Source organism: Hylobates moloch, unplaced genomic scaffold (genome assembly GCF_009828535.3).
Source record: "Hylobates moloch isolate HMO894 unplaced genomic scaffold, HMol_V3 SCAFFOLD_21, whole genome shotgun sequence".
Lineage (NCBI taxonomy): Eukaryota > Metazoa > Chordata > Mammalia > Primates > Hylobatidae > Hylobates > Hylobates moloch.
This window is the reverse complement of record NW_026652296.1, coordinates 3,623,352-3,647,982: the sequence shown is the minus strand read 5'-3', so window position 1 is coordinate 3,647,982 and position 24,631 is coordinate 3,623,352. Positions and strand designations below refer to the sequence as shown.

At 51.2% G+C, this 24,631-nt stretch overlaps 1 protein-coding gene across 1 annotated transcript in view; it reads right to left on the bottom strand.

The window, feature by feature from the left end:
• BMP7 (bone morphogenetic protein 7) overlaps positions 1 to 24,631 on the bottom strand; it is a 99,008-nt gene that overhangs the window by 45,651 nt on the left and 28,726 nt on the right. The window contains exon 2 of the mRNA XM_032142494.2: positions 15,326 to 15,518. Coding sequence (XP_031998385.1) covers positions 15,326 to 15,518 — 193 coding nt within the window. The remainder of the gene's footprint in view (positions 1 to 15,325; positions 15,519 to 24,631) is intronic.

Sequence of the window (24,631 nt, the reverse complement as noted above, 5' to 3'; positions counted from 1 at the left end):
AGCCCGGGCCCCAGGCTCCCCCACCTTGGCTTCAGGGAATGCCCTGCTTTCCTGCCAAATCATAGAACAGTCCCTGGCATCCCCCAGATGGGAAGATGAAGTCAGGGAGGTCCAAGGCTTTTTTAAAACACACTTTCTTGAAGACGGTGTATATCCAGGAAGACTAAAATTAAAGCTTTGGGGAGTAAGGTGGAAAAATACACAAAGAGGCACAATATCCTCCTGCCCCAGACAGAGCTCCGGTGGCCACCCATGGCCCTGTCACCCACCCCAGCTGTCTGTCTCCCTCTGGGCAGGGCCAGCTGACTGCAGACAGCACCAACCCAGCCACTCATGGGAAGGTCAGGAAGATGCCCGTCCAGCGTCCGGAGGCCAGCATTCTCACAGTCAGAAAGCGAGTCAGTGGCCCTTATGTTCTAGCCTTCAGTTTCTCCATCCACAAGACAAAGGGTTTGGAGTTTATCAAGGTCTGAAAAACTGCAACTTATTAAGAGGATAGCTAAGAGAGGAAAATGAGAGGGTCAAAAATCTAAAATGCTCTGTGGTGAAATAAGGTTGGGAAGCACCACACAACACACTGCTCCTTAGAGATGTCATAATAGCTCTTTAAAGGCTCTGAGAAGTCCTGCTGCAAAGAAATGTCTGCTCCGGCAATGGAGCACAGTAATGAGTCATTCAAACTTGTGTCAAGGTGTGGATCACAGAGGCAGGGGGTCAAGAGGGAAGAGAAATACGGCGACAAGTGGAAGGCTCTCCCTCATTAGAGACACAGCCACCAGCAGAGACAATCAGGGGGTCCGAGGCCCGGAATCCTCTCTGTGATGAAATCCCCAGGGTGGTCCTCGGGTCCCACAATGGGTGCTCAGGGATGTAGGCTGTAGGGCTCCAGGGTCTGGGTTGAGGAAAATTGGAATTAAATCTCAGTGAAGTAACCTTGAGCAAGTCAGCCTCTGTCCATCAGGTTCTTTTGTTTGTAAAATGGAGGTAGCCATGAGGATTATTCTGAGAATGAGTTAACTGGAAAGATATGCTCGAGATGCCAGCGCATGGCCAGAGACTCAAGGCTCCCAGCTGGTTGGAGCAAACGTCCATGTCAGTGTGAATCTTCCACCACGGGATTCAAGCTGCCTTGGCTTTAAACAAGATCACAGCTGCAGCGAGCTGACCCCAGCTCAAGATGGAACCATCTTAGAACAAGGCGTGGAGCGAGCCCACTGAACCCTATGGTACCTGAGAGGCAAGCACTGTTGTCCCCTCTCACAGTGGGAGACTGAGGCTCAGAGAAATGCAGGTAGTGAATGGAGCCAGCCCAGAGCCCTGTTCCCAGCAAAGTGTCAGCGCTGCACGGTGATGCTTGATGGTGGAGGGAGAGTTACCACCCAGAGAACCCGGGGGTTCCACTTCCACTCTTCTCACCCCGCACTCCCCCTGCCCCAGCAGCTTGCAGGGGCTGAGCAATTAACTTCCCTGCCTCAAACCCTTTATCAGCTCTTAGAATAAAAAGCCAAAGCTCTCTAATGTGTTCCGTGATAAAGAAGACTATGGAACTGACAGTCCAAACCGAGAAACCGGGGAGAGAGAGGAGGCATTATTGTCAACTTCAGGTCATCCAACCTGTAAGGCCCTGGATGGTCCGGCCCCTGTCTCCACAGTCTCCTCCTACCCAGCCCTCCTCATCTGTGCCAGTCTCCAGCCCACCACCGCCCTTCACACATGCTGTTCCCGCTGCCTGCAACACTGTTCCCTGCCTCTTCACCTCCCCCACACCTGCCTGTTCTTGAGCATCCCAGGGAAGCGTCCACTGATGCCCTAATGGTGCGCCCACGTCAGACACCCTCCAAGCCCAAGTCCTCTCCCCTGCGCCATCTGGGCTGGAGTTTCAGTTTGTTTGTATAGTTTTTTGGGTTTTCCTCTTTCCCTGCCAGGTTTTAAGCTTTTTGTCAGCAAGAACCAGCCCTATTTTGTTCAGCCCTGGAGCAGCCTCTGCACCGAGCACACAGCTTAGTACAAAGCAGGCCTCAGATGCACGCTGGACAAATGGGCTGGTATCCTCTGCATCCTTACGGCCAGTAAGGTTTTCTGGTTTCACTTCCAATAGTTTATATTATTAAAAGAGAAATGGTAAACACTTTTTCAGATTATTCAGATAGCTCCAGAAATGGCTCTGACTCACAGTTCACTGGGGCCGTAGCCCACCCAGCCTACCCTATGCCCCACTGGTCGCCCACTCCCAGGCCATGGGCACCCAGCTGCACATGTTAGTTGAAGGGAGACCCTCGTCAGCCCCTGGGCACCTCCATACCCTCCACCTTCACAGGCCTGGCTATGGAACCAGGGGGCTGTCAAATTACCTCAAATTGACCCCTCGCTGGAAACTGCCAGGCTGCATGGGCTTCTGGTTTAGTGCCCCATTTCCTGTCCCCGTCACCTCTTCAGAGCCACCTCCTTTCCCCACATCAGGCAAAAATCAAGAGGACTCAGGCGGGCAGAGAGCAACAGCTGGGAAGAAAGCACATCTCACATTTCCTTTTAGACCTGACTCTTGTCCCTCTTTGCTTAGGATACCAGGGTTTGAGCCCCAGAATTTCTGGAAAACGGGAGGCTCTACCATTCCATTCAACCCAGGCATGATCCATCCAGAAATCCAGTGGAACTGAGCCACGAGCTGGATTCCGGCTCACAGAACACACCAAGAACTCTGGTGAAACATCAAGAACTCTGGGGGGTCCCCCCAGAAAAACCCGGGGGGCACTGCAGAGCTTCTGACGGCTCTGGGGGAAATCCCACACGGATGGGCAGCTCCCTGTGTCTGGCACTGTGGAGGTGGGCGGGCAGCCATGGAGGATGGGGAGACTCATCGTTCTAGACTTCCCCTGGGGACCGCATTTCCTCCAGCCTCCAGGTCCAGACCAAAATAGAATGAGGTAAATTCAGCCCCTTTCGTGCAGCACACTCAAGGAATAAACAAGCACCACAAATACAGTCTTCGGGCTGGGTCATCTTTCCAACCTCATTTTTTTTTTTTTTTAAGAGAACCACAGGCTGTTTAAAGATTCCAAACCCAGAGACAGAAAAAGTGCAGCAAAGCAGGGTGACAAGGGGAAAGAAATTTGACAGTGCTTTGCAGACAGAAACAAGTGACGCAATTTCCAAATTCAAGATTCTCAAAAACAGAGGCTGGGTTGGAACATCTAGAGAAGGCCAGAGCGGGGTGTTCTAAGACTTATTCTCATGGTAGCATCCTTAAGCCAGGGGGGTCGAGGAAGGGGGCAGGCTGAGGACATCAGCTTGCACTTAGTAGACCCTCACCAGGTCCCAGGAGCTGTGCCCGTGCCAAAGCTGCCCCTTGCCAGAGAGCCCTCCCGGCTGCCCTGTGTGGTTGACACTCAGCCTCTGTCATGCTTCAGTGACTCCAGAGGCAGATCCTGAGTCAAGGACTTGAATGCAAGCAGTCTGAGAGGTGACCCCAGGAACCACCTGGAGAGGGCGGGGAAGTAAGGCAGGCTTGGAGATCGTCAAAACAGAACACTGTGGGCCTGGGACTTAAGCCCGTCAGAACCTCTTGGAGCAGCTTCAGAGGGGTGCACCTGAGGACGAGGCGGCTGTCTCCTCAGGGTGAGGGGCTGTCTCCTCGGGGTGACGGGCTGTCTCCTGAGGGCGAGGGGGCTGTTTCCTGAGGGTGAGGGGGCTGTCTCCTGAGGGCCAGGGGGCTGTTTCCTGAGGGTGAGGGCCTGTCTCCTGAGGGTGAGGGGACTGTCTCCTGAGGGTGAGGGGACTGTCTCCTGAGGGTGAGGGGCTGGGGAATTCACAGACCTCGACTCCAACTCCTCAGTGGGTCAGAGAAAGCTCCCAGCAGAGCTCCCGCATAGGGGAAGGTGTGTGGAGAGGGGAAGCCTCAACGTCTGCGGCTCAGCGGGTCCATCTCTCCGAGGAGGAGTGGAGGCCCTGTCCAAGGTGGCAGTTGGTGAGGCTGATGTGGTGGGAGCCACCGCCTGAGCAGCCAGACATGGGCTGGAGGAGAAATGCTGTCTACACTCACAGCAGCGACCCCCGCCAGGACATGTGGTGGCATCTGCAGAGAAAAGACTCAAACACCTGTGATGCTGGGGAAGCTGGAGGATCCCTCTTATGTCCAGGAGCAAGACTAGGGCCTCAGAGATGCTTTTCCTACTGCACCGTGAGCCCCTGCATGTGGAACACCCAAGGGGAAAGGGATGGAGGCAGGACTCAGCTGGAGAAAGCTTTCCAAGGAGAATGGCCATGACAGGTTTGCTGGGAGGCTCCTGGTTCCAGCCCTCAATCCCACTTGCAAACCTGACTCCCAAACCACCCCACCCACCCTCTCCCACTTCTGGGACCTGTGGGTTCAACCCCAGAGCAAGAGGCTGAGCCCACTCCCTAAGCCCACAGCATGGAGGGGAAAGAGCCTGCTTTTGAGGACACCTTACGTGCCATCTTTAAAGCGCCCCTAACTAGGCCCTGGGGAAGAGTTAAGTGACAAAGAACCCTTACCCCAAAAAGGCTCTTATAATCTAGTTTCCACTCAAGAAGCAAAGCTACACGGAGTGCTCTGTGCCAGGCACTGGGGTCGCCATAGCTGAAAGCCCAGGGGTTACAAGGACTCCAGTCTGGGGACCCCGTGTGGCTGTGACCCAGGTCACTCAAGTTCAGAAGACATCGAGCCACAGCCAGAGCGTAAGGATTCAGGTTGAATTTTAAAATAGGTGGGGCTGAGATAGACCGAGCGATAGTGGGAGAGGACTCTGCATCAACTCCCTCCAAACGCTGGGTGACTGTCACCTTCAGAAATAAGCAAAGCCAGATAAACACATAAGCAGGAGGAGCCCCAGGGAATGTGGCCACTGAAGGGTAGGTGGCGTCCTGGACAGGACAGAAGGACGAGAAGTAAAAGCAAAGGGGTCCGGAATAAATGATTGACTTTCATTAATAAAAATGCAGATGCTGGGTCCTTAATTATGAAAACTGTACCCTATTGATGTAAGGTGTTAAAATAGGGGAAACCAGGCATGGCTGCACGTCCGTGTGCTGTGTCTGTGTCTGTGTTTCTGTGGATCTGTGTTTCCACGTGTGTACGTGTACAGGAGACAGCTGGAAATGAGGCTGGGGCTGAAAGGTGTCTGTATAAAGATATCTATCAACACAGATATCAATAGACATCTATATCCAGGGAGATGGCAAGGCCAGGGCCGGCTTCATGGGCATGTGACCCGTGCAGTCACACAGGGCCCGACACACAGAAGAACTCTGAGCTTGGTTTCATGCTCTGCTGTTGCTGTCTTGAAATCCTTTATACATTTTTGACACATTTTCATTTTGCACTGGGCCCCGAAAAGTGACACAGCCAGTCCTGGGAGCTTGTTTTTAAACATTAATGATGAAAACTCCTAGCCCCTACACCTGACTAGTTGGGGTTAAACATGGGAACCTGTATTTTTCTCTTCCAATGTATTTCCAGGAGGTTCTGACAACAGGTGGATTTGAGCACCACCCCGGACAGATGTGTGTGAGGAGCTGCACAGCTGGTGTTTGGTGGTAGCTGGTGTTTGGTGGTAGCTGGTGTTTGGTGGTAGCTGGTGTGTGTTTGGTGGTAGCTGGTGTGTGTTCAGTGGTAGCTGGTGTTTGTTTGGTGGTAGCTGGTGTTTTGTAGTAGCTGGTGTTCGGTGGTAGCTGGTGTTTGTTCAGTGGTAGCCGGTGTTCGGTGGTAGCTGGTGTTTGTTTGGTGGTAGTTGGTGTTTGGTGGTAGCTGATGTTTGTTCGGTGGTAGCTGGTGTTTGTTCGGTGGTAGTTGGTGTTTGGTGGTAGCTGGTGTTTGTTCGGTGGTAGTTGGTGTTTGGTGGTAGCTGATGTTTGTTCGGTGGTAGCTGATGTTTGTTCAGTGGTAGTTGGTGTTTGGTGGTAGCTGATGTTTGTTTGGTGGTAGCTGATGTTTGTTCGGTGGTAGCTGGTGTTTGTTCAGTGGTAGCTGGTGTTCGGTGGTAGCTGTTTGTTCGGTGGTAGCTGGCGTTTGGTGGTAGCTGGCGTTTGGTGGTAGCTGGTGTTTGTTTGGTGGTAGTTGGTGTTTGGTGGTAGCTGGTGTTTGTTCGGTGGTAGCTGGTGTTTGTTCGGTGGTAGCTGGTGTTTGTTCGGTGGTAGCTGGTGTTGGTTTGGTTTGGTGGTAGCTGGTGTTTGGTGGTAGCTGGTGTTCAGTGGTAGCTGTTCAGTGGTAGCTGGTGTTTGTTTGGTGGTATCTGGTGTTTGTTTAGTGGTAGCTGGTGTTTGTTCAGTGGTAGTTGGTGTTTGGTGGTAGCTGTGTTTGTTTGGTGGTAGCTGGTGTTTGCTGGTAGCTAGTGTTTGCTGGTAGCTAGTGTTTGCTGGTAGGTGGTGTTTGGTGGTAGGTAGCAGTGAGCAAGGTGAATGGGAAGGTGGGAAGAAGACAGGGTGGGCGAGGGACTTCCCACTTAAGTATGTTCAACTTCGGCTGTGTCACCCAGAGGTACTTGACATCCCTCCCTCCACCCTGTGCTTCTCAGTCAGGGCCATTCTGCCCCCGTCTCCTAACTCTTCCCCAGGGCCTAGTTAGAGGCCCTTTTAAAGATGGGACCCTGACAGTGTCTGGTGACATTTTTGGTTTCACAACTGAGTGTGGAGATGTGTCACTGGCATCTGGTGGGCAGAAGCCAGGGCTGCTACTGAATGCCCTACAATGCCCAGGATGGCCCTTAACCCCAGAGAATGAGCCACCCCCAAAGGTCACTACTGCAGAGGCTGGGAAACCAAAACCCTGCCTCAAATGACAGGGTATAAACACTTCAGCTCTCTTGACGGGACTAGGGTGAGGGTGCAACTTTGTCTCCAGAACCTCTAGCAGGAAGAGTGAGCCAATGTCCCCCTTCAGGGTGCTCTGCGCAGCACTGCTCCCTCACCTGGCCTCCCCATCTCCCCACTGCCCGATGCTCCTAAAGGCCTTTCCTGGAAACATTTTCTAATCCTTCACTCTCACAGCCATACAATCCTCAGCTGAGGGTGAACTTCGGAGAAACCTGACCTGAAACCAGTGGCCAACAGGTTTCACTTGATGGCAGCTTCACTCAACTGGCAGTGGCTGCCTTATTTAGAGACCTGTACCAAGGATCCAGGGAAAGGGAGGGCTGGGATCCATTAGCAATGCCTGCCTTGGTCCCGGGAGGAGAAGGGTGGCATGAGTGCTGGAATGCAAGACCGGGTGTCAGCTTTCCTTCTTCTTTTCTTGGGGTGGCAAAATGGGAAGCCATGGGCATTGCTGAGGAAAAAGAAGAATATGGCACCGACGGATGTTGCAATAGGAAGACAAAGGAAGAAGCAGGGTTTGGAAGAACCTTGAGTATTTACTCACATGCCTACTTCCAATCTGAACTTGAACTAGCTTCATTAACTGTGGTTGTCTCCTTCAAAACATCATTTTCCTGGTAAGCCTGTATTCCCCACCCTTAGAGTTAATATTTGAGCAGACACTTTTCTTCCCAGCTACAGATGACTGCTTATGACCAAATTGAAAAATATTAATTCTCTTTGTCTCCTGCCAAAAAGGCTAAAGCAATTACAGATCCTGATTCGAAACACAGATGTTAATACATTTGGAAAAATGAGCTTCTATAGGCAAGCAGAGGCCCAGGGCCAAGCATGAAGTGCTTTTGGAATCAAAGTGCTAAATCAAGTTATCCAGAGAGCTGCCTCCACGAAAGCCCATTCTCCCCAAATGCATTCCAGTGTAAAGAACCCCAGGCAGCAGCACACGCTGATGTCTCCCCTATTTGCAAACAAGAACCGACCTACCCCTTAGGCACCCACTGGCACACAGCTCTAAATAACGTAATTATAATCATCACAGGGAAACATCCATAGGATCAAAAAGTATCATAATTACAGGCAATTTTCACTTTTTGGAAATTGGGCTCAGATGCTGAAGAAAGATTGCAAGCAAGGCATTCTCGAATTTCAGTTCTGGAAGAGAAAGCACGTTGGAGCATTTGCTAGGACGGACTAGCCCCAGGGCAAAGATACTGTGGCCGGCACTCACTCATCCAGCAGGCATCTGTTGTGCATGCGCTCAGGCACACGGGACCAGACCATGCGGTCTGTGAATTCAGAAAGCCCATATCTTCAAAGGGGAGGCAGGGTCGTGCTTTCATCCTTTCACACATTTGGCATCTTACTGAGCACCTACTATGTGCCAGGCTCTAGGCAAAATGGATACCACAGTAAGCAAAACAAACAAAACTGCTCTCCTTGTGAAGCCCCTGTCACTGTCTCTGCTGGGCCCACTCAGATCCCGCTCAGATCTTCACTATGCAGCCCCACACGGTTCAGCAAGGGTCCACGTGCTGTCCAAGTCCGTGCAACTTCCGAGGGGTGGAACGAGAGGCGGCTCCAGGTGTGTCTGCAAAGCCTCACTACACACTGCTGGGACAGGCAGGGCAGGTCACTGGTCTCTGCCTCAATTTCCTGGTGTGGAAAATACGAATTGCCCCACCATTTCCCAATTTACAGGACTGGACTGCCATGAGGAGAAAGAAAAAAGTGTATCCACCAGCCAAGGAAGAAAAACATATGTGACTGGGGAAAGATGCAAGCTTCTCATCCTTAATCCCCAACCCAGTATTGTGCCTTCATTTCCTTGTCTGTGAAAAAGGGTGTGGGAGCAGGCACGGTGGTTCATGCCTGTAATCACAACACCCTGGGAGGCCAAGGCAGGAGAATAACTTGAGGCAAAGAGTTTGAGATCAGCCTGGACAACATAGCGAGACCTCATCTCTACAAAAGTAAAAACCTAGCCAGACATAGTGGTGTGTTCCTGTGGTCCTAGCTACTTGAGAGGCTCAGGCGGGACGACTGCTCCACCCCAGGAGGTCAAGGCTGCAGTGAGCTGTGATCACTCCACTGCACTCCAGCAGAGCAACAGAGCAAGACCCTGTCTATCTCTGAAAAAAAAAAAAAAAAAAAAAGAGGGGTGGGCAGGGATAAGGGTGTCTCCATGAGGGGTTGTTGTGGGAAGCAGTAAAGAGTCCCCGTTGCATGCAATTAGCTTTTGTCATCATGACTGTTCCCAAAGACAGCCATCCCTTCTCCCAACATAGACAAGCGTCATGGGAGAGAGGAGGCTCCAGGATCGCATTGTGGACCCGGCTAAATCGACAGAAACATAAAGGGAGCAGATCTTTCCCACAGGCGGTCTACAAGAGGGGCAGGACTGACCACTTCGTGGGGACACCCGCTCAGCTTCACTGCACATGATATAACACCTACTGGGAATCAGGGAAAATGCGGGCAACCTGCTGGGCCCCCGCCTGCCGCAAACACTCAGCGAACGGAATCTGTTGCCATTGATTCCCAGCCACCACCCGTATGCTCCCTGTGAAGCCAGGCTTGGGATGAATTATGGGAAGAAATAACAGGGACAGAGATAAAAAAAAAGCCACCAAGGCCCACAAGATGGCCTCAGGCCACAGGACAGGAAGCCAACAGGCATTTGGCCCCCGGATGCTGAGTAGGGGATGCTGGCCGTGTCTCTGGCATTAACTGGATTGAACACAGTGGTTTGCCATCTCTGCCCAGCTGGGTGGCTTTTTCCAGAGGGATCCTTACAGATCCATGAGAGGACCCCAAGTGGAACCAAAGGCATTAAGGGCCTGCCATTCCTGCTCAGGCAGCTTCAGTCTGGGTTCTGGAGTGGGGCCCAGAGAACCAAGGCTCCTTGATGAGGGCTGCTCTCCTCTGACCTTCCAGGACATCCTGGAAGTTCCCAGCAGCCAGAAGGAATCCTCCTTGCCCTCTGAAAAGGCTACTCAAGAAGCTGACCTGGCACATCCTGAGAAGGCAGCTCAAAACCAGAACTCATGCCCTGGGGCTGAGGTGTAGTGGCAAGGGGTAGAAGCCAGGAGATGAGGAAACAGGCACGTAGCCTTCAGGAGCAGCAAGAAGCTCCAGAGGCTTCCGGAAGCTTCCAGAAGCCTCTGGAGCCAGAGTCCAAAGGGATCTTCACCCTTAGCCAGTCCCTTTCCTGTGCCATTGAGACTGACAATTGTGGTCTGGACTACACTTTGGGCTCAGTCTTATGGGAAGAAAAAGTCTCCTCTGAGACACCAAGCTGAAGGGAACATGGAATGTGTCACAGAAGGCCAACACATGGTGAAACCCCATCTCTACTAAAAATAAAAAAATCAGCCAGGCGTAGTGGTACATACTTGTAATCCCAGCTACTTGGGAGGCTGAGGCAGGAGAATCACTTGAACTTGGGAGGTGAAGGTTGCAGTGAGCTGAGATCGTGCCACTGCACTGCAGCCTGGGCAACACAGTGAGACTCCATCTCAAAAAAAAAAAAAAAAAGGAATCTCTTTCCTTCCTCTTGGGCATGTAAGACAGCTCATGGGTGAGAAATTAGAGAGATCTTAGCCACCTGTTCACACCCCAGCACACAGGGAATCACCTGGGAGCTTTTAAAGCACACCAATGACAGTTCAACCCCTATGGGTCAGGAGTTTTAAAAGCCTCTGTGATTCTAATGCACAGCCAAGACTGAAAACCAGCTCAAGACTCATCAATGGACCCATCTGAGCCCCAGGTGAGGGAATCAGCACTATGGGAATCACTGAGGCACGGCCATGGCTAAGATGGTGAGTGCTGGAATCTAAGAGCCTGGGTTCGAGTCCCACCTCTGCCACTTTATGGCTGTGTGCTCTTAGGCAAGCTACTTCCCACCTCTGAGCCAGGCTCTGCACCTGTAAAATGGGGATGATACATCTTCATAGGAACCTTTCCAAGGCATGAAACAAAGCTGAAGTGTCCAGCACAGTCATAAACAGTAAGCACCACGCAATGAGAAGCCTCAACCACAGGGTGGAGACGTGCTCTGGAACGTGACCATGGCTCTCTGCCCAAACACGCTCATGGGGGCTAACGGCAGGGCAAAACCCGCCCAGAGTCTTGCTACCAAGTCATGAATCTGCACATCACAAGTTGCCGCCACCCCAGCATCTCCAGGGGAGGACTGGGCAAGGAGCCCTTGGCCCACTGCCCGAGGGCCGCCCTGTGAGGGGGCTGCATCGTTCCTCCTACCACATCCAGCCCCATCTACCTTCTCAGGTTTATGGACCAAAATCATCAGGGCATCCCCAGGGAGCTTCTCAGAAAGGCAGAAACTCAGAACCCCCATCCCAGGGCTAGTCGAGGGCAAGAGCCTCTGCCTGGGCTGAAGGGACCCAGGAAGCTGAGCCCAGGCCTCCTCTGCCAATCCATCCTGTGTGGTGGGGACAGGCAGCGGGCAGCTCCCTCTTCCTCAGAGTGACTCAGGCTGCAGCTGATCCAAATCTTGGCCCTGGAGACCACGCTGAGGTCACCCTTCTGGCAGCCAAAATCACTGAGATGAACCCAGGGACATTTCCATCCAGCTGCCGACATCATCTCGACCTTGGTGGCGGCCGACTCCCTTGGAGCAGATTCTGCTGCCCTGGCTGGCCTTGGCCTCCCAGGGAGGTTCTCAGAGGCCAGCTCCCAAAGCAGAAGTGTGTCGCCTACATGTGGGGCAGCGCTGCGGAGTGGGGCAAGCCTGGGACATGCTCAGGGAGAGACGGGGAAGGCTGGGATGGAAGATGCCAGGTCCCAGCTCCACAGCAGAAACAGGGCAAACAGCACGACCCCTACCCCAAATATCCTCACCTTCACCTGGAACCAAAGTCTGCACCAACGGGGACAGGAGCGAGTCCAGCTCCTGGAAGCCAGGCCCCAGCTGGCCTGGCCTCAGGCCTGGGTTTCAGAAAATGAGGATAAGACTCCAGTCCTTTAGCAGCCCCTTCTCGCCCCAGCAAGGCCTCTGGAGCCAAGGCCACTGTCCCCAGATCTGCCTCTGCGCCCCTACTCGCTCCACAGCCCGCCAAGGGCGGCTCCAACGTGTCTTTCCAGCTGTCTGAGGCCGCGCTTTCAGCAGAGCCGCAGGGCTATGGAAGGCCTCCAGCTCGGCTCATTATCGGAATTTAATCTGGATTCCGAGAGATCAAGAGGACTCAGTGGAAAGTGACTCCCACAATGGGACAGACGCTGAGGCCGACCGAAAGCCAGCTAATCCCCGGCACCCCCAGGGCTTTCCTGGAGCTCAGGCCCAGCTCGTCAGATGTCCCAGCCCTGCACAGCTGGGCAGCTGGCGGCACAGAGACAGAGGCAGCCACATGGCGGGGGCAGCAGGGAAGGCTGTGGGTTCCCCTGGGCTGAGGTCTGCAGGAGGCCTTCAGCTGGAAGAAGCTGTGTGGGGCCAGGTTGGGGACATGCAAAGAAGAGCCCCATCTCTGAACAGGCGAGCTGGAGGAAGCAGGGGGGATTTGAAGAGCATTTTCAAGCTCAGGGCTTTGTTCCCACTGGGAGATTGCAGAATTAGGGGAATTGGCTGGATGGACATACACGGGAAGGCAGTGCCACAGCCACCACCCAGGGCTCTTGTCTTCCTAAAGAGGTCTTGCTCCACTTCCTGCTGTGGTGACGATGATACTAATGCAGGTGACCATTTATTGAGCACTTCCTGTGTGTAAGACACTGTTGTAAGTATGTCACCCTCTTTCATCCACAGCACAACTCTGGGAGGGAGATTCAATTATTATCCCCATTTTACAGAGGAAAAAACTGAGGCTCTGAGAGATGACTCTTTCCCAAGGCCACACGGGTACCTGGTGGCAGGATTTGAATCTATGCTCTTAATAGCTGGGGAATTACATAATAGGGGTATCTTGGTTCTAGGTTCAAAAATAAAACAACCTGTCCAGAAAAATGAATAAATAATATATATTTTTTAATTTAACCATTTAACTTCTGAAGAATGGTGGCTTTGCTGCAGGAGGCACAGGAAGAACATGTAGAAACCTAAAGAAAGTGGCCCTGTCTTTCCCTCCACTGCTTCTCACCCTATACCCTTCCCTGCTCAATGCTCCCACCTGCCACGTCCTCTCCTTTGCTGGAACGTGAGCTTCCACAGGGCAGAGACTCATATCTAGTTCGTTCTGGTCGACGCCCTCAGGCATGGCATGCAGCAGGTACCTGTGCTGTGGGGGGACTCAGTCACCCAGCAGCCCAGAAGCCCCCAGGAGCAGGACCCCAGCACTAGAATGGGCACCCCCAGCCCAAGTTGCTTGTTGCCGGCAGCCTGGCAGGGAGGACAACTGGAACGCCCACCCCTCCTCCAAACACAGTGCTCAGGCCTGCTGCCCAACCCTGCAGCCCTCAGGATCCACCCCATGGATCTCAGGCAAGACAGCAGAGGCACCTCAGACCATGATGGGACCAGGTGCCCACGAAGCCAGCAGGAAGGACCAAGAGCTGCCGGAGCTGAGTGGAGAATCCAGATAACAGCCTGGACACAGAGGCTGTGGTTTCATCCTAAGCAAGAAGCTCCCTGGCTGCTGGGAGTAGATGTCGATGTCACCTCCCAGCAGAGCTGCTCAGCAGTGGCTACCAAAGCCACCCATGTGTGGGCCCTCTGACCCCACAATTCTATCTCTAGAACTCTACCTGACTGATAGACATGAACAGGTATGTCAGCGAGGGTATCTGCCCTGCGGCACCGTCCATCATAGAACAGAGGAGCCAGCGTGCACACATTAAACGCAGCACAACCCATGCCGTGGAACAGTGAGGTGACTCAGAGAACGATGGCACCCTGTGTGAACCACTGGAAAGGGCTGCCAAGGTTCCTCATCCAACGATGAAAGCCAGGGGCAGGAGTGAGTGCGCTGTGGGGTTCCACAGGTGAAAACAGCAACACAGATTCCTTCGCTGATTTCAGGAGACTCAAGAATCTGGCAGCAGGGGCTGCCTCAGCAGGGGCTGGAAGCCTTCATTTTCACTGTGGTTCCTTTTCTTTCCTTTTGATTTTATACCATGAACATGTCTTGCCTACTCAAAAACTTTTTTTTTTTTTTTTTTTTGAGACAGAGTCTCGCTCTGTCACCCAGGCTGGAGTGCAGTGGCACCATCTCGGCTCACTGCAACCTTCTCCTCCTGGGTTCAAGCAATTTTCCTGCCTCAGCCTCCCAAGTAGCTAGGATTACAGGCACACACCACCACGCCTGGCTAATTTTTATACTTTTAGTAGAGACGGGGTTTCACCATGTTGGCCAGGCTGGTCTCGAACTCCTGACCTCAAATGATCCGCCCGCCTTGGCCTTCCGAAGTGCTGGGATTACAGGTGTGAGCTACCACACCCGGCCTAGAAACAAATTTTTGAAATAAATATCTTTCATAAGCATGGGCTCCAGCTTTGCAAACCTGGGCTCACATCCTAATGTGGCCACGTTCTCTCTGGGTAGCCTCATTCTTTGGCTTCAGGTCACTTTAGTTCTCCTCATTTTACAGATGCGCCACCACTTCTGAAGGCTACTGTGAATATGAAACAAGATATCGAGTGCAAAACACTCTGGAAACGCTCAAGAGCAGTTTTGTTTTCTTGGTCCTTAGATGACCCCCCCCCCCCCCCCCCCCCCAATAGCAGTGCTTGGCAAACGTAGCTGTGATGGTTCTTCTGTCCCTGTCTATGGTAACAAGTCCCCTTTCTAGCTGAAGACGCTAGGCCTGCACATCACAAGGAGGTGCCCACACCACCTTTCTTCCATTAATTTCCCTGCCCAGTGGGGACGGTAGATGTCTGACAGCCTGAGGGGTCCAGCAACCCAGCTACTGAGTAACAGGACCTTGGTCATTCCCACCTCGGGACTGTCTGAATAGAATGCACCTGCTAAATGTCCCAGCCCTTTTTCTTAGCCTCTTTACCTCTCACAAGACCTTGAAATTAATGGATCTCGATAAATTAAAGACTTTCAACACACACGTTTGGTTTCTGACCTAGTGATTCTTGGAAGGCTAAAAGTTCTCTGTTTATTTTTGGTTTGGGTTTTTTTCTTCCCCTAACATTTTACTTTAGATGGCCACCTTAATTGGTTGCCTGACATCGTGCACTGGGTTTCAGAGTGAGGAACGGGAGAGAGGTAGCCCTTCAAAAATGTTTCTTCCCCATCCCCTTTTCTTCTATGTCCCTTAGATCCACCCAGCCAGATCTAGACTGCCTATAAAAACCCACGAGGCACCACGCATCCCGGGGCTCCCTGGCCTTCTACTATTCCTGAATTTGTTGTCGGTCATGATTTTAAGGAAGTGACATACACCACACACCTTCTTTAGGAGGGATAATCTGGTACAGGGCCTGGCACGTGGTTGCGCCAATCTGGCTCATCCTCCGGCCGTCACCACCCCCTTCTTCCTCTGCCGCCAGAGGAAACTCAGCACCTCTCCCAGATGCCCGTACAGCACCCACCTGCCCAAGTGCTCCTGGAGCACCTGAAAAACGCTGATCCGGAACGTCTCGTTGTCGAAGCGTTCCCGGATATAGTCCTTGTAGATCCGGAATTCGGCTGCCGTGACAGCTTCCCCTTCTGGGATCTTGGAAAGATCAAACCGGAACTCTCGATGGTGGTAGCGTGGGTGGAAGAATTCCTTGTCATGTTCCACTGGAAGAGGAAGAGAACACACACCAACACCGACAGCTCATTAGTGTCTAGGTTTCACTCTCTGGCTCTGAGTCCAAGCATCTTGCCTAAGCTAGATGGAGGCATGCCCGTTGCCAGTGACCCCAGTGACAACTGCTCCTTCTGCACCGACACACTGCAGACTGGAGGGTCACAGGCTCAGACCCCATGGTCCCCATGGTCATCCTGAACAAGAGCATGATTCTGCGTCCAACCTGCTGGGAAAAGTAGGGCACTAACCACAGCCATCCAAGAGGTCCTGGCCAGACTCAGGTCCCAGGGGCTCAGGCCTGGGTTGGAATCTGGCCTCAGCCACTAACCAACAGAGTGGCCCTAGAGAAGGTAACAGAAAACCTCTATGGAAACTGATTTCATCATCTAAAAAATGGGGATTGTAATCCTCCTTCATGGGTTATGGTCAGCGTTGAATGATCTCATTCACACGAATAGTTTAACATCTGCTAGGGTTGGATAACTGTTAGCTATTGTTGGTAAGCATAAACCTTACTGTGCCTAGTATGAGACATCTCTAGGACCAGGGGTTCTCAGCCCTGAATGCACATGAAAATCACTGTGGAAACTTTTAGAAAATATTGATGTTCTGGCCCAGGTGTGGGCTGGTAAACATTTAACAACCGACACTCAGGGACCTGATCTGAAGGGCCTGCTGACTCCACCGTGTAAATACTGCCATCTTGGCAGATTTCAAGCTACCAACGTGAGGTTGCTGGACATGGATGGGAAGAGAAGCACACAGTGGGCTCCAGCACACAGCTACTCCAAGCCCCTCCTGAACCAAGGGAATCCATATCTCTTTAAAGCACCCCCAGATATTTCTAATGAGGTGCCAAGGTTTACAGTCACAGCAGTAGACTAACAGCAGTAAAAGGAGTGAATGGCAGAGTTGGGGTGGGGGTTGAAAGTGAGTTCAGGACAAAATAAGGCAAAAGGCCTCCACCTTTCTCCCTTTTCGTGGCAGCAATATTAGACTAAGATGTCATGTCCATTTCACAGATGATAAGCACCAAGATGAAAGCCCAGGAATGGTGCTGCTGCGTGGGGACCTGTGGCTCCTGTGGGCCATGCCCCCTCTGGACCAACATGGAGCAGGAATGACACTGGGAGCCACAGAGTGCTGGAAGGGGCAGAATGACCACACTCGGGACAGTGAGAAGAACCTCCAGACACCTTTCATCTGCAGGAAAATACAAGCCCATCTCCACTTCCTGTCTGCAGTGGAGAACTGGAGAGAGAGGGAGAAAGAGCAGAACCAGTTTGGCCAGCAGATTGGTCAGAAGAAAGGAGAAGTACGATCAACAAGCTTCAGCTCTCAGGCTGGGTTATGGCTGCCTGGTTCCAAGTGGGACAGCAGGATGGGAACACCATTGAGGAAGAAGTTCACAGCACTGGCAGCCCCAAGACCCTGGCTGCACAGCTCCATTAAAAACAATCTGTTTTAAACCTTAACAATAGCCCAAAAAGAGAGCAGGGTGAGGGCAGGGAGCATGGGGGAATTACCCGCTCAGGCTGTTCCCTCTCAGGAAGAAGGGGCAGATGAATTCCCTGAGGCTGGGGTCTCTGGCTGGGCACAGGAGCATCCCTGTATTTAGAGAGACCTCGGGAAGACAACCTCTGAACCACAGCTGCTAGAATCCTGGGCCCTATATGGAGAGCTGGCAGGAGGGAAGGACTCTCCAGAAACCGTGGGTGGGTCCCTCCAGATGACAGCTCTGCTTGTCACAACACGCCCCTCACGCCCACAAGGAACCCTTCTCTCCTGACCCAATCTATGGGACAGGCCAGATGAATGGGAGAGAAGGCCATGGGGACGTCACCAATCCCCCGCTTTGATTTACAGAGAAGGCAGGAGTCTCTGTAAAGGGCAGCCACTTGGGAACCAAGTGAGCCTCGGGAGGTGACCCCAGGTGGGAAGGCGGGGCAAAGGGCCTGACTGTGTCACCGTGGGACTGCCCCGGGCCAGTCCTCTGTCACCTTTCCAGCTCAGTCGACCCTCATGCCAGCCCTAAAAGGTGAGCAGCCCGAGGAAGTCAGTACAATCCCGCATAGGTAGGTGAGGCATGCACCTGAGACCCACGAGGTGTCCAGTGACCTCCCCAGGGCCAAAGACCTGGGATTCAAACCCAGGTCCTGCCCAAACCAGAGGCCTGAACTACCACGCATCTCTGTGGCTGCATGAACAGCTGAACAGCTCAGCAAGGCTGTTCCTCTGCTTGTTTGTAGTTTTTGTTGTTGTTGTTGTTGTTGTTGTTGTTGTTTTTTTTTTTGAGACAGAGTCTCGCTCTGTCGCCCAGGCTGGAGTGCAGTGGCGCAAACTTGGCTCACTACAAGCTCTGCCTCCCAGGCCCACACCATTCTCCTGCCTCAGCCTCCCGAGCAGCTGGGACTACAGGCTCCCGTCACCATGCCCAGCTAATTTTTTGTATTTTTAGTAGAGATGGGGTTTTCAACCTGTTAACTAGGATGGTCTCAATCTCCTGACCTCGTGATCCACCCACCTCGGCCTCCCAAAGCACTGGGATCACAGGCGTGAGCCACCGTGCCTGGCCGTTTGCTAGAACTTTTTAACTGCACTGTTGCATACGTGTAGCATGTGTGTAAACCAAAGTAAACCCAGTCATGGAGATTCCTCCAGGTCAAGAGACAGAACATTACCAACCCCCTTTCCCTCCCTGGACTTCCCAAACTATAGGTTAGCTTCACCTGTTTTTGAACAGCCCCTGCAAGGCCTCATACACTATATCATCTTTTGTATCTGGCTTCTTCCATTTAACAGTGCTTGTGTAATTCATCCATGTCACCGTGCATGTTCGTTCATCCTCACTGTCATATGATAGTTCATCAATGTATTAGAGCACAATTCATGTATCCATTCTACAGTTCATAGGCATTCAGGGAGTTTCCAAATTGGGGCTCTGAAAGCAGTGCTGCTATGAACATCACAGGACATGTGTTTCATGCCTTGAAGTGGAATTGTGCATGTGTAGCTTTAGTCACCCTGGAAGCTGTTCTCCCAAAGCATTGCATCTGAGAGGTTTTCAAGAGTGTGCTAGGAGAGAGGTGGAAGAGGCCAGGTCTACCCCATGAAGAAGGTGGCACAGTCTTGGGACAACTCATGGCTTCTCAAATGCTTTTCTCCAGGGGACCGGGAGAGGTGAAGCACAGATGAAGTCTTGTTCCAAACATCTCTGTTCTCCACCGCAGCACAGCCAGACCTCCAAAGACCAGGAAGAGCCCTTGTGCCATGATTCAACTTTCAGCAGAGAGGGTTGCTCCCACAATCACGCACAGGAGCAAAGTCCAATGCCTTGAACACAGTGGGTCCCCAGCAGACCTCAGTTCCCTGCTCCCAGCACTGGATGAACCCAGCTTCACAACAGCCCCACTGGCAGATACGCAATCAGCCTGAGCAGAGAAAGGGGCTGGGGAACATCTGAGGATGTACAACTGAGGATGGCTGAAGAGCCCGGAAGCGCAAAGTGCATGTTTGCTGAGTGCTTACTCTGTGAGCCCTGCACTGAGCATTCTTTGCCATCATCTGAGGGAACCCCATGAGGCAAGACTGATCCCCATTTTACAGATAAGGAAACTGAGGCTCAGGGAGGCTGGGAAACCTTCAAAGTTCACAAGTCAGGTGAGTGGCTGAACTCCAAAGCTCACCCTCTTGACCTTCACACTCTCTAGAGCCAGGTGGCCTGAGTTTGATCTTGGCTGTGCCACTTACCAGCTGTGTGACCTTCCCCAAGCTACTTAATCCCTGTGTGTTCCCCTCCCCCTGGAGATAGTAACAATGGCCCTTTCTCATGGAGTTGTTGGGAAGATCACAGAAGCCATTTGCTGACAGGAGAAAGCCACAGGTGAGCCATTTGAGTCTGCCATTGTTACAGGGCCTCTAAAACAATGAGCCAGAAGAATGACAACCAATGCAGAAGAAGCAACATGTGCTGTGGGCATTTACACAGTGCACTTATGATTACATTTGAAAAAAAAAGTGCAATAGACCAAACAATAAAGATATGTTTGAATAAGCATGACATAAACACAGGTACAATCATTAGAGTCACGCCCAATGAAGAAAGAAAACACTGACACATAATCACAAACACAAGGTTTGTTACAACAGCTGCAGGTACAACTGTTTTTAATATAGAAGATGAACTGTATCTTAACTGTTAAGGTATCAGTTACAAGGTTCTTTTCTAAAAAGAAACTCAGGGATAAAGTGAGGAACCAAATTTCTTAGAAACGTTTGTGGGCTCTTTGGTATGGCTTTCTGAGAGGATTTCCTTCATTCATTAGTTGGAGACTATGAGAAGCAGGAACTACAATGCTACTCTATTCTCCCTGAAACCCACATTGTCACATGTTCTGAAAATAATTTTGTATCCATTATCAAAGAAAGAACAGTCATGAAGTACGTACACACACACACACACACACACACACACACACACACACACACACACAAAAATAAGCAGTGGATAATTCAAAGTCCAAACCAAATTCCAAATCTCATCTTTCCAAGGTTTCCCTTTTCTATGGAAGCCACTCTACAGCGTGAAATCTACACCATTTCAACTCAAGTATCAAGACAATTGAATTGTTACCACTAAAAGAGGTAGAAGCCTGCATGTATTTTTCAGGTGAAAATATGTCTTTATACTTTCTTCTAAAGTTACTGTATATAGTTGATTACTCAAGACTTGAGTTTTAAACTAAATGTCTAGAGTTGACATCTCCCCATGCCCACAGAGAAAAGCTTCCTAAGGAAGCCCAGAGCCTAGGATTCCAGCTTTTCCTCCCTCTACCTTCAGTTACATCCCAGCACCCCAAGGGCTGAGAGAGCTTACAGGCATTAACAAAGGACTTTCATCTTCAAAAAATTAAAAGGGCCTAAATCCCCAAGACCAAAAGATAAGTCCAAAGAAAATGGATTCCAGAAAACACCATCGTGACAGCAAGCAGACCCATCACTGTCCCAAAGACAAGTTCAGTGTCTTTCTTTTATAAAAACCCAAAATAGCCCCAAAGCTAGCCCTAAGAGGGGAAATTCTGAGCTGGAGGGTGTCAGTAATGGGTTAGAGCAGGTAGGAACAAGAAGCTGCCCACCTGGGCGCCCCCCCTTCATGATCCTCTGCCATGTCAGGGAAGACTTCTGTCCCAGATGGGAGTCACACCTGCCCCCAGCATCTCTCAGGAGTACCTTGCCTCTCCCTAACATCTGGGGTTCTTCCTCCCACCTACAGTTATGAGAAATATTCAGGCAAACCCCTCACTAAGTTATAGTTGTCTGATACAAAGGGAGGGCCACAACCAAAGAAATTGGCAACCCATTGTGTAGACTTGCAAAGGGCAGCTCATGCTTAAACAGAACCTGCAGTATTCAGAGCCGTGCTTTATGGGACAGTATTTAACACCCTAAAAATTAGGGGTATGAACCCAAATATATGCATATGTACAGTCGTACATCATAATACACAAAACTAAATGAATAAATTGCTACAAACACGAGAAAACAGATACAGAAGATATATTTCTCCTGCTTCCTGAGGGATCATTTTGTGCTGGGCATAGCTCATCAGGATGAGCAAAGTTGGGGCATGGCTCACTGTGATGCACAACTGTTAAGGAGCCTTGCCCATGTCCCCCCACCCCCACCTCCCATCCCTCGTGTGTCTGTCTCTCTTGGAGAGTCCATCATCACTGTCCCAGTTGAGCCATGCGACTCCAAGGGAGCCACCATCTTGTTCCATGACCCTCTTCTCTCCAGTTGAGGGATGGGAGGAAGCCAGCCTTAACCTTGGCCACACATAAGCCTTCTTTTATTTTTATTGGAATCTGGTATGAAAGAGCCCCTGTTCGCTCTCCCTGCCTTGATCTCTAAGGATGTAATCCAGTGGTCTCGGAAGCCCCTTGCCAGCGCCCTGCAGGGAAGGCTCGTCTGTGAGAAAGAAGCTTCCAAGCACGGAGGACTGAGGTTGGAATTGAGGAGAGAGACCTGCTGGGTTGATCCCCTGGTCTGGTAGTCTCTGCCCTTCCTGAAGTTTGGGGTTTCAGCTCTTCCAATCTATGAGTTATGTTGAGATGCTTCAAAGAAGTCCCCTTTAAGCTAACCCTAGTCAGGCTGCTGCCTGACTGCAACCAAGGCAGTTCTGAGCAAAACACACACAAGCCCAATTGTATACACACCCAGAAGTGGAAATGGATGGGCAGGAAACACTCCCAGGTAGCTGTGTTCTCTCCAGATGACCATTCACCATGAAAACTGCTTTCTTCGGACTTGGATCATTCCCACATGTAAGGCATCCCCCTTGACTGAGCTCTGTAAGAACAGGGCCCATGACTGTCTCAGCTCTGGATCCCATGCCCTGCACAGCCTGATGCTTAGCAGGGTCTCATAAATCTCTGCACTGAACACATTACTCTTCATGCAATTCCTTTCTAGTTCAAGTAAACTACTTTGTTGATAACATACACACAGTAAGGCACACAGACAAGCATTCATGAAGTGTGATGAAATTCCACAACGTGAATACACCTAGAGCAGGACACAAAACATTTATTACCAGCTCCAAAGCTGTCCCGATAGGGGCCCCTCCCAAACACCAGTCCCTCCTCCCCTAAGGCTGACTGCCTTCCTAACACCCAATACCACGGACTGGCTCTGCCTCCATGACACCTGACTATGGAATCACAAATGTGTTCTCTTCTGTGTCTGCAGCCTTCGACAGCCTCACTCATGTGGTTCTGTGTACCAGTGGTCCATGCATTCCCACTGCTGTCTAGAACCCTATCATATGAATATGACACAACTCATTTTTTTATAGTCGTTTGGGGAGTTTACAGTTTGAGCCATTGGGGAGTTTACAGTTTGAGACAAACTGTGCTGCAATGCATACTCTTGTGCATGGCTTTTGGTGAACATGTGTCCACTGGGTAAATGTCTTAAAGCAGGATTTCTGGGTCAGAGGGTAGGCACGTTCAGCTTTAGTTCCACATCTGACTGTTTCCATGTCAACTATTTTGGGGAAACAGGGTATGAGGCCAAAGGAGACACGGTACCTAAAGAGATCATTCATTTTCGTTGATTTTGGCAAATCCCAGTGCCTGTGTTCAGGTTTGAGGAAGGTGGGAGGCAGCTCTGCAGGTGGGGGTTCTTCCCAGGAGAGGTGCTGAATGGACTCTTAAGGAAGAACGGAGGCCCACTAGTCCCAGAGGACAAGGAAGGGCACTGTAGGCAGAGGCAACAGCATGATCGAGGGCCCAAGAGACAAGAAACAGGGCATGCTGGGGAGTTTAGGTAAGAAGTTTGCTGAGAACAACAAGAAAAAAGCAACACATTCCTCACTGGGAAAATGCTTGAATGTCAAGCTAAGGGGTTGATCATTGATGTCGTCAACCATGATGGCTTGGTCCCTTGTTAGACACAAAGCAGTACCCTGACCAGATCTATCTTAGGTAGAGGACTGGTGACCCTGTGGAAAGTGGATTATAGGGAGTGAGAACAGAGGCAGGGAGCTCAGAGGAGGCTCTGGATCACAGATGATGCATACCCAGTACATGCACCCTCCTCCTCCCTCCTGGCACCCGAGGTAGGCATCACTAAACAATGGCAACACTCTTTTCTTAATTCTGGCACCCAGGCAGCCACTATCAATCCTGACTGGCTCAAGAGAAAAGATGTCAGCATTTTCCATCTCTCGTCAGGCCCCCAGAAGTGTAATGGACCAGAAGTGCTTCTCTAGGGGAAGAGACAAGACAGTTAATCACAAGCAAGCATATGAAGAGGGGGAACTAGAGGATGCTGCCCACTGCTGGCCTGGAATGCCATGAGGGCGATAACACCATCAGTAGATACCAACACAGGAGAGAGCACTCAGGAGGTGAAGTGGTAGGGAAGAAACACGTGTGGCTGCAGACAGGTGAAACTTGAGATGACCTGCAGGAAGTTCAACTGGACAGTTGGAAAAAGAGGTTTGGATAACCCTGGCAAGAATGCTCAAGCTGGGAGCTGTTGAATTGGGTTTATGGATAAAGTTATGCAGGAAAAATGCATTTATGATGAGAAAGACCAGCATGACCTTGGAGCAGTATTTGGGGGCTACCTGGGAGGGGGAGAATGATGCCACCAGGAGGACTTGGTCCAAAGGAAGGACCAGAGGACTGGCAGGGCAAGATGGCCCAACAGTGGCCAGATTCAGAGAAAGGGGGCAGGGAGACCCCTCTTCCGGGGACTATTCACTGGATTTGGCCACTGGTTGCTCAGAGACCTCAGGAAGCAGCTCTCACGGGGACAGCCATGCAGAAAAAAAAAAAAAAACACCTGATGAGCAAGACTGTGGCCAGTTGCATATGAAAGATATTTGTATCCATGAACAGGGGAACCGTCAGCCCAGGCAAAGCCGCCTTCATTTCCTCCTGAAGCCGCTCTCCCAGCCAGGGCTGGAAAGAGTTGATAAATGGATAGTAAATAATCACCCAGCAGCTCCTTCCAAAACTCTATGGTCTTCAGAAAAAATCTGGTTAACCTTCCAGACTATGCGGTCCTCTCACTGCCCCCAAAGATGCCGCTAAACTACGAGGCAGGAACAAATATTTTATGAGCAAAGGGATGCTTTCCAGGCAAAAACCACAAGTCCAGCATTAGAATTCCACGTTCCTCACTCAGAATCTGGTTTCTGTGAGCACAGACTAGTCCAAAGCGTTCTTCGGCTCCAGTTAGGGGCTGGGGATAGACCCCCACACCCCACTTTAATGAGGACGAGGCTCAAGGAGCTAAAAGAACTAATCGAAGTCTACATTATAACCAGAAGTTAGAACTGGGTTTTCACGGACCCAAGGACTGCTTAGGGCCCCATATCCTGGAACTTCCCGGTGCCCGTTTAACTCTAAAACTACCAACCCTGGCTCGCTCTTTCCCTGGAGGGCTACAGCTCATCTGGAAGGTTCTGGCACACACCAGAACTCACTGGAGCTGATTTATCCCGGCTGCTGTTAGGAGGCAGTTTACCGCCCACAGTTTCAGGGATGTGAAATTTGATGATGGGTCTTCATTCATTCATTCAAAGATTTACATG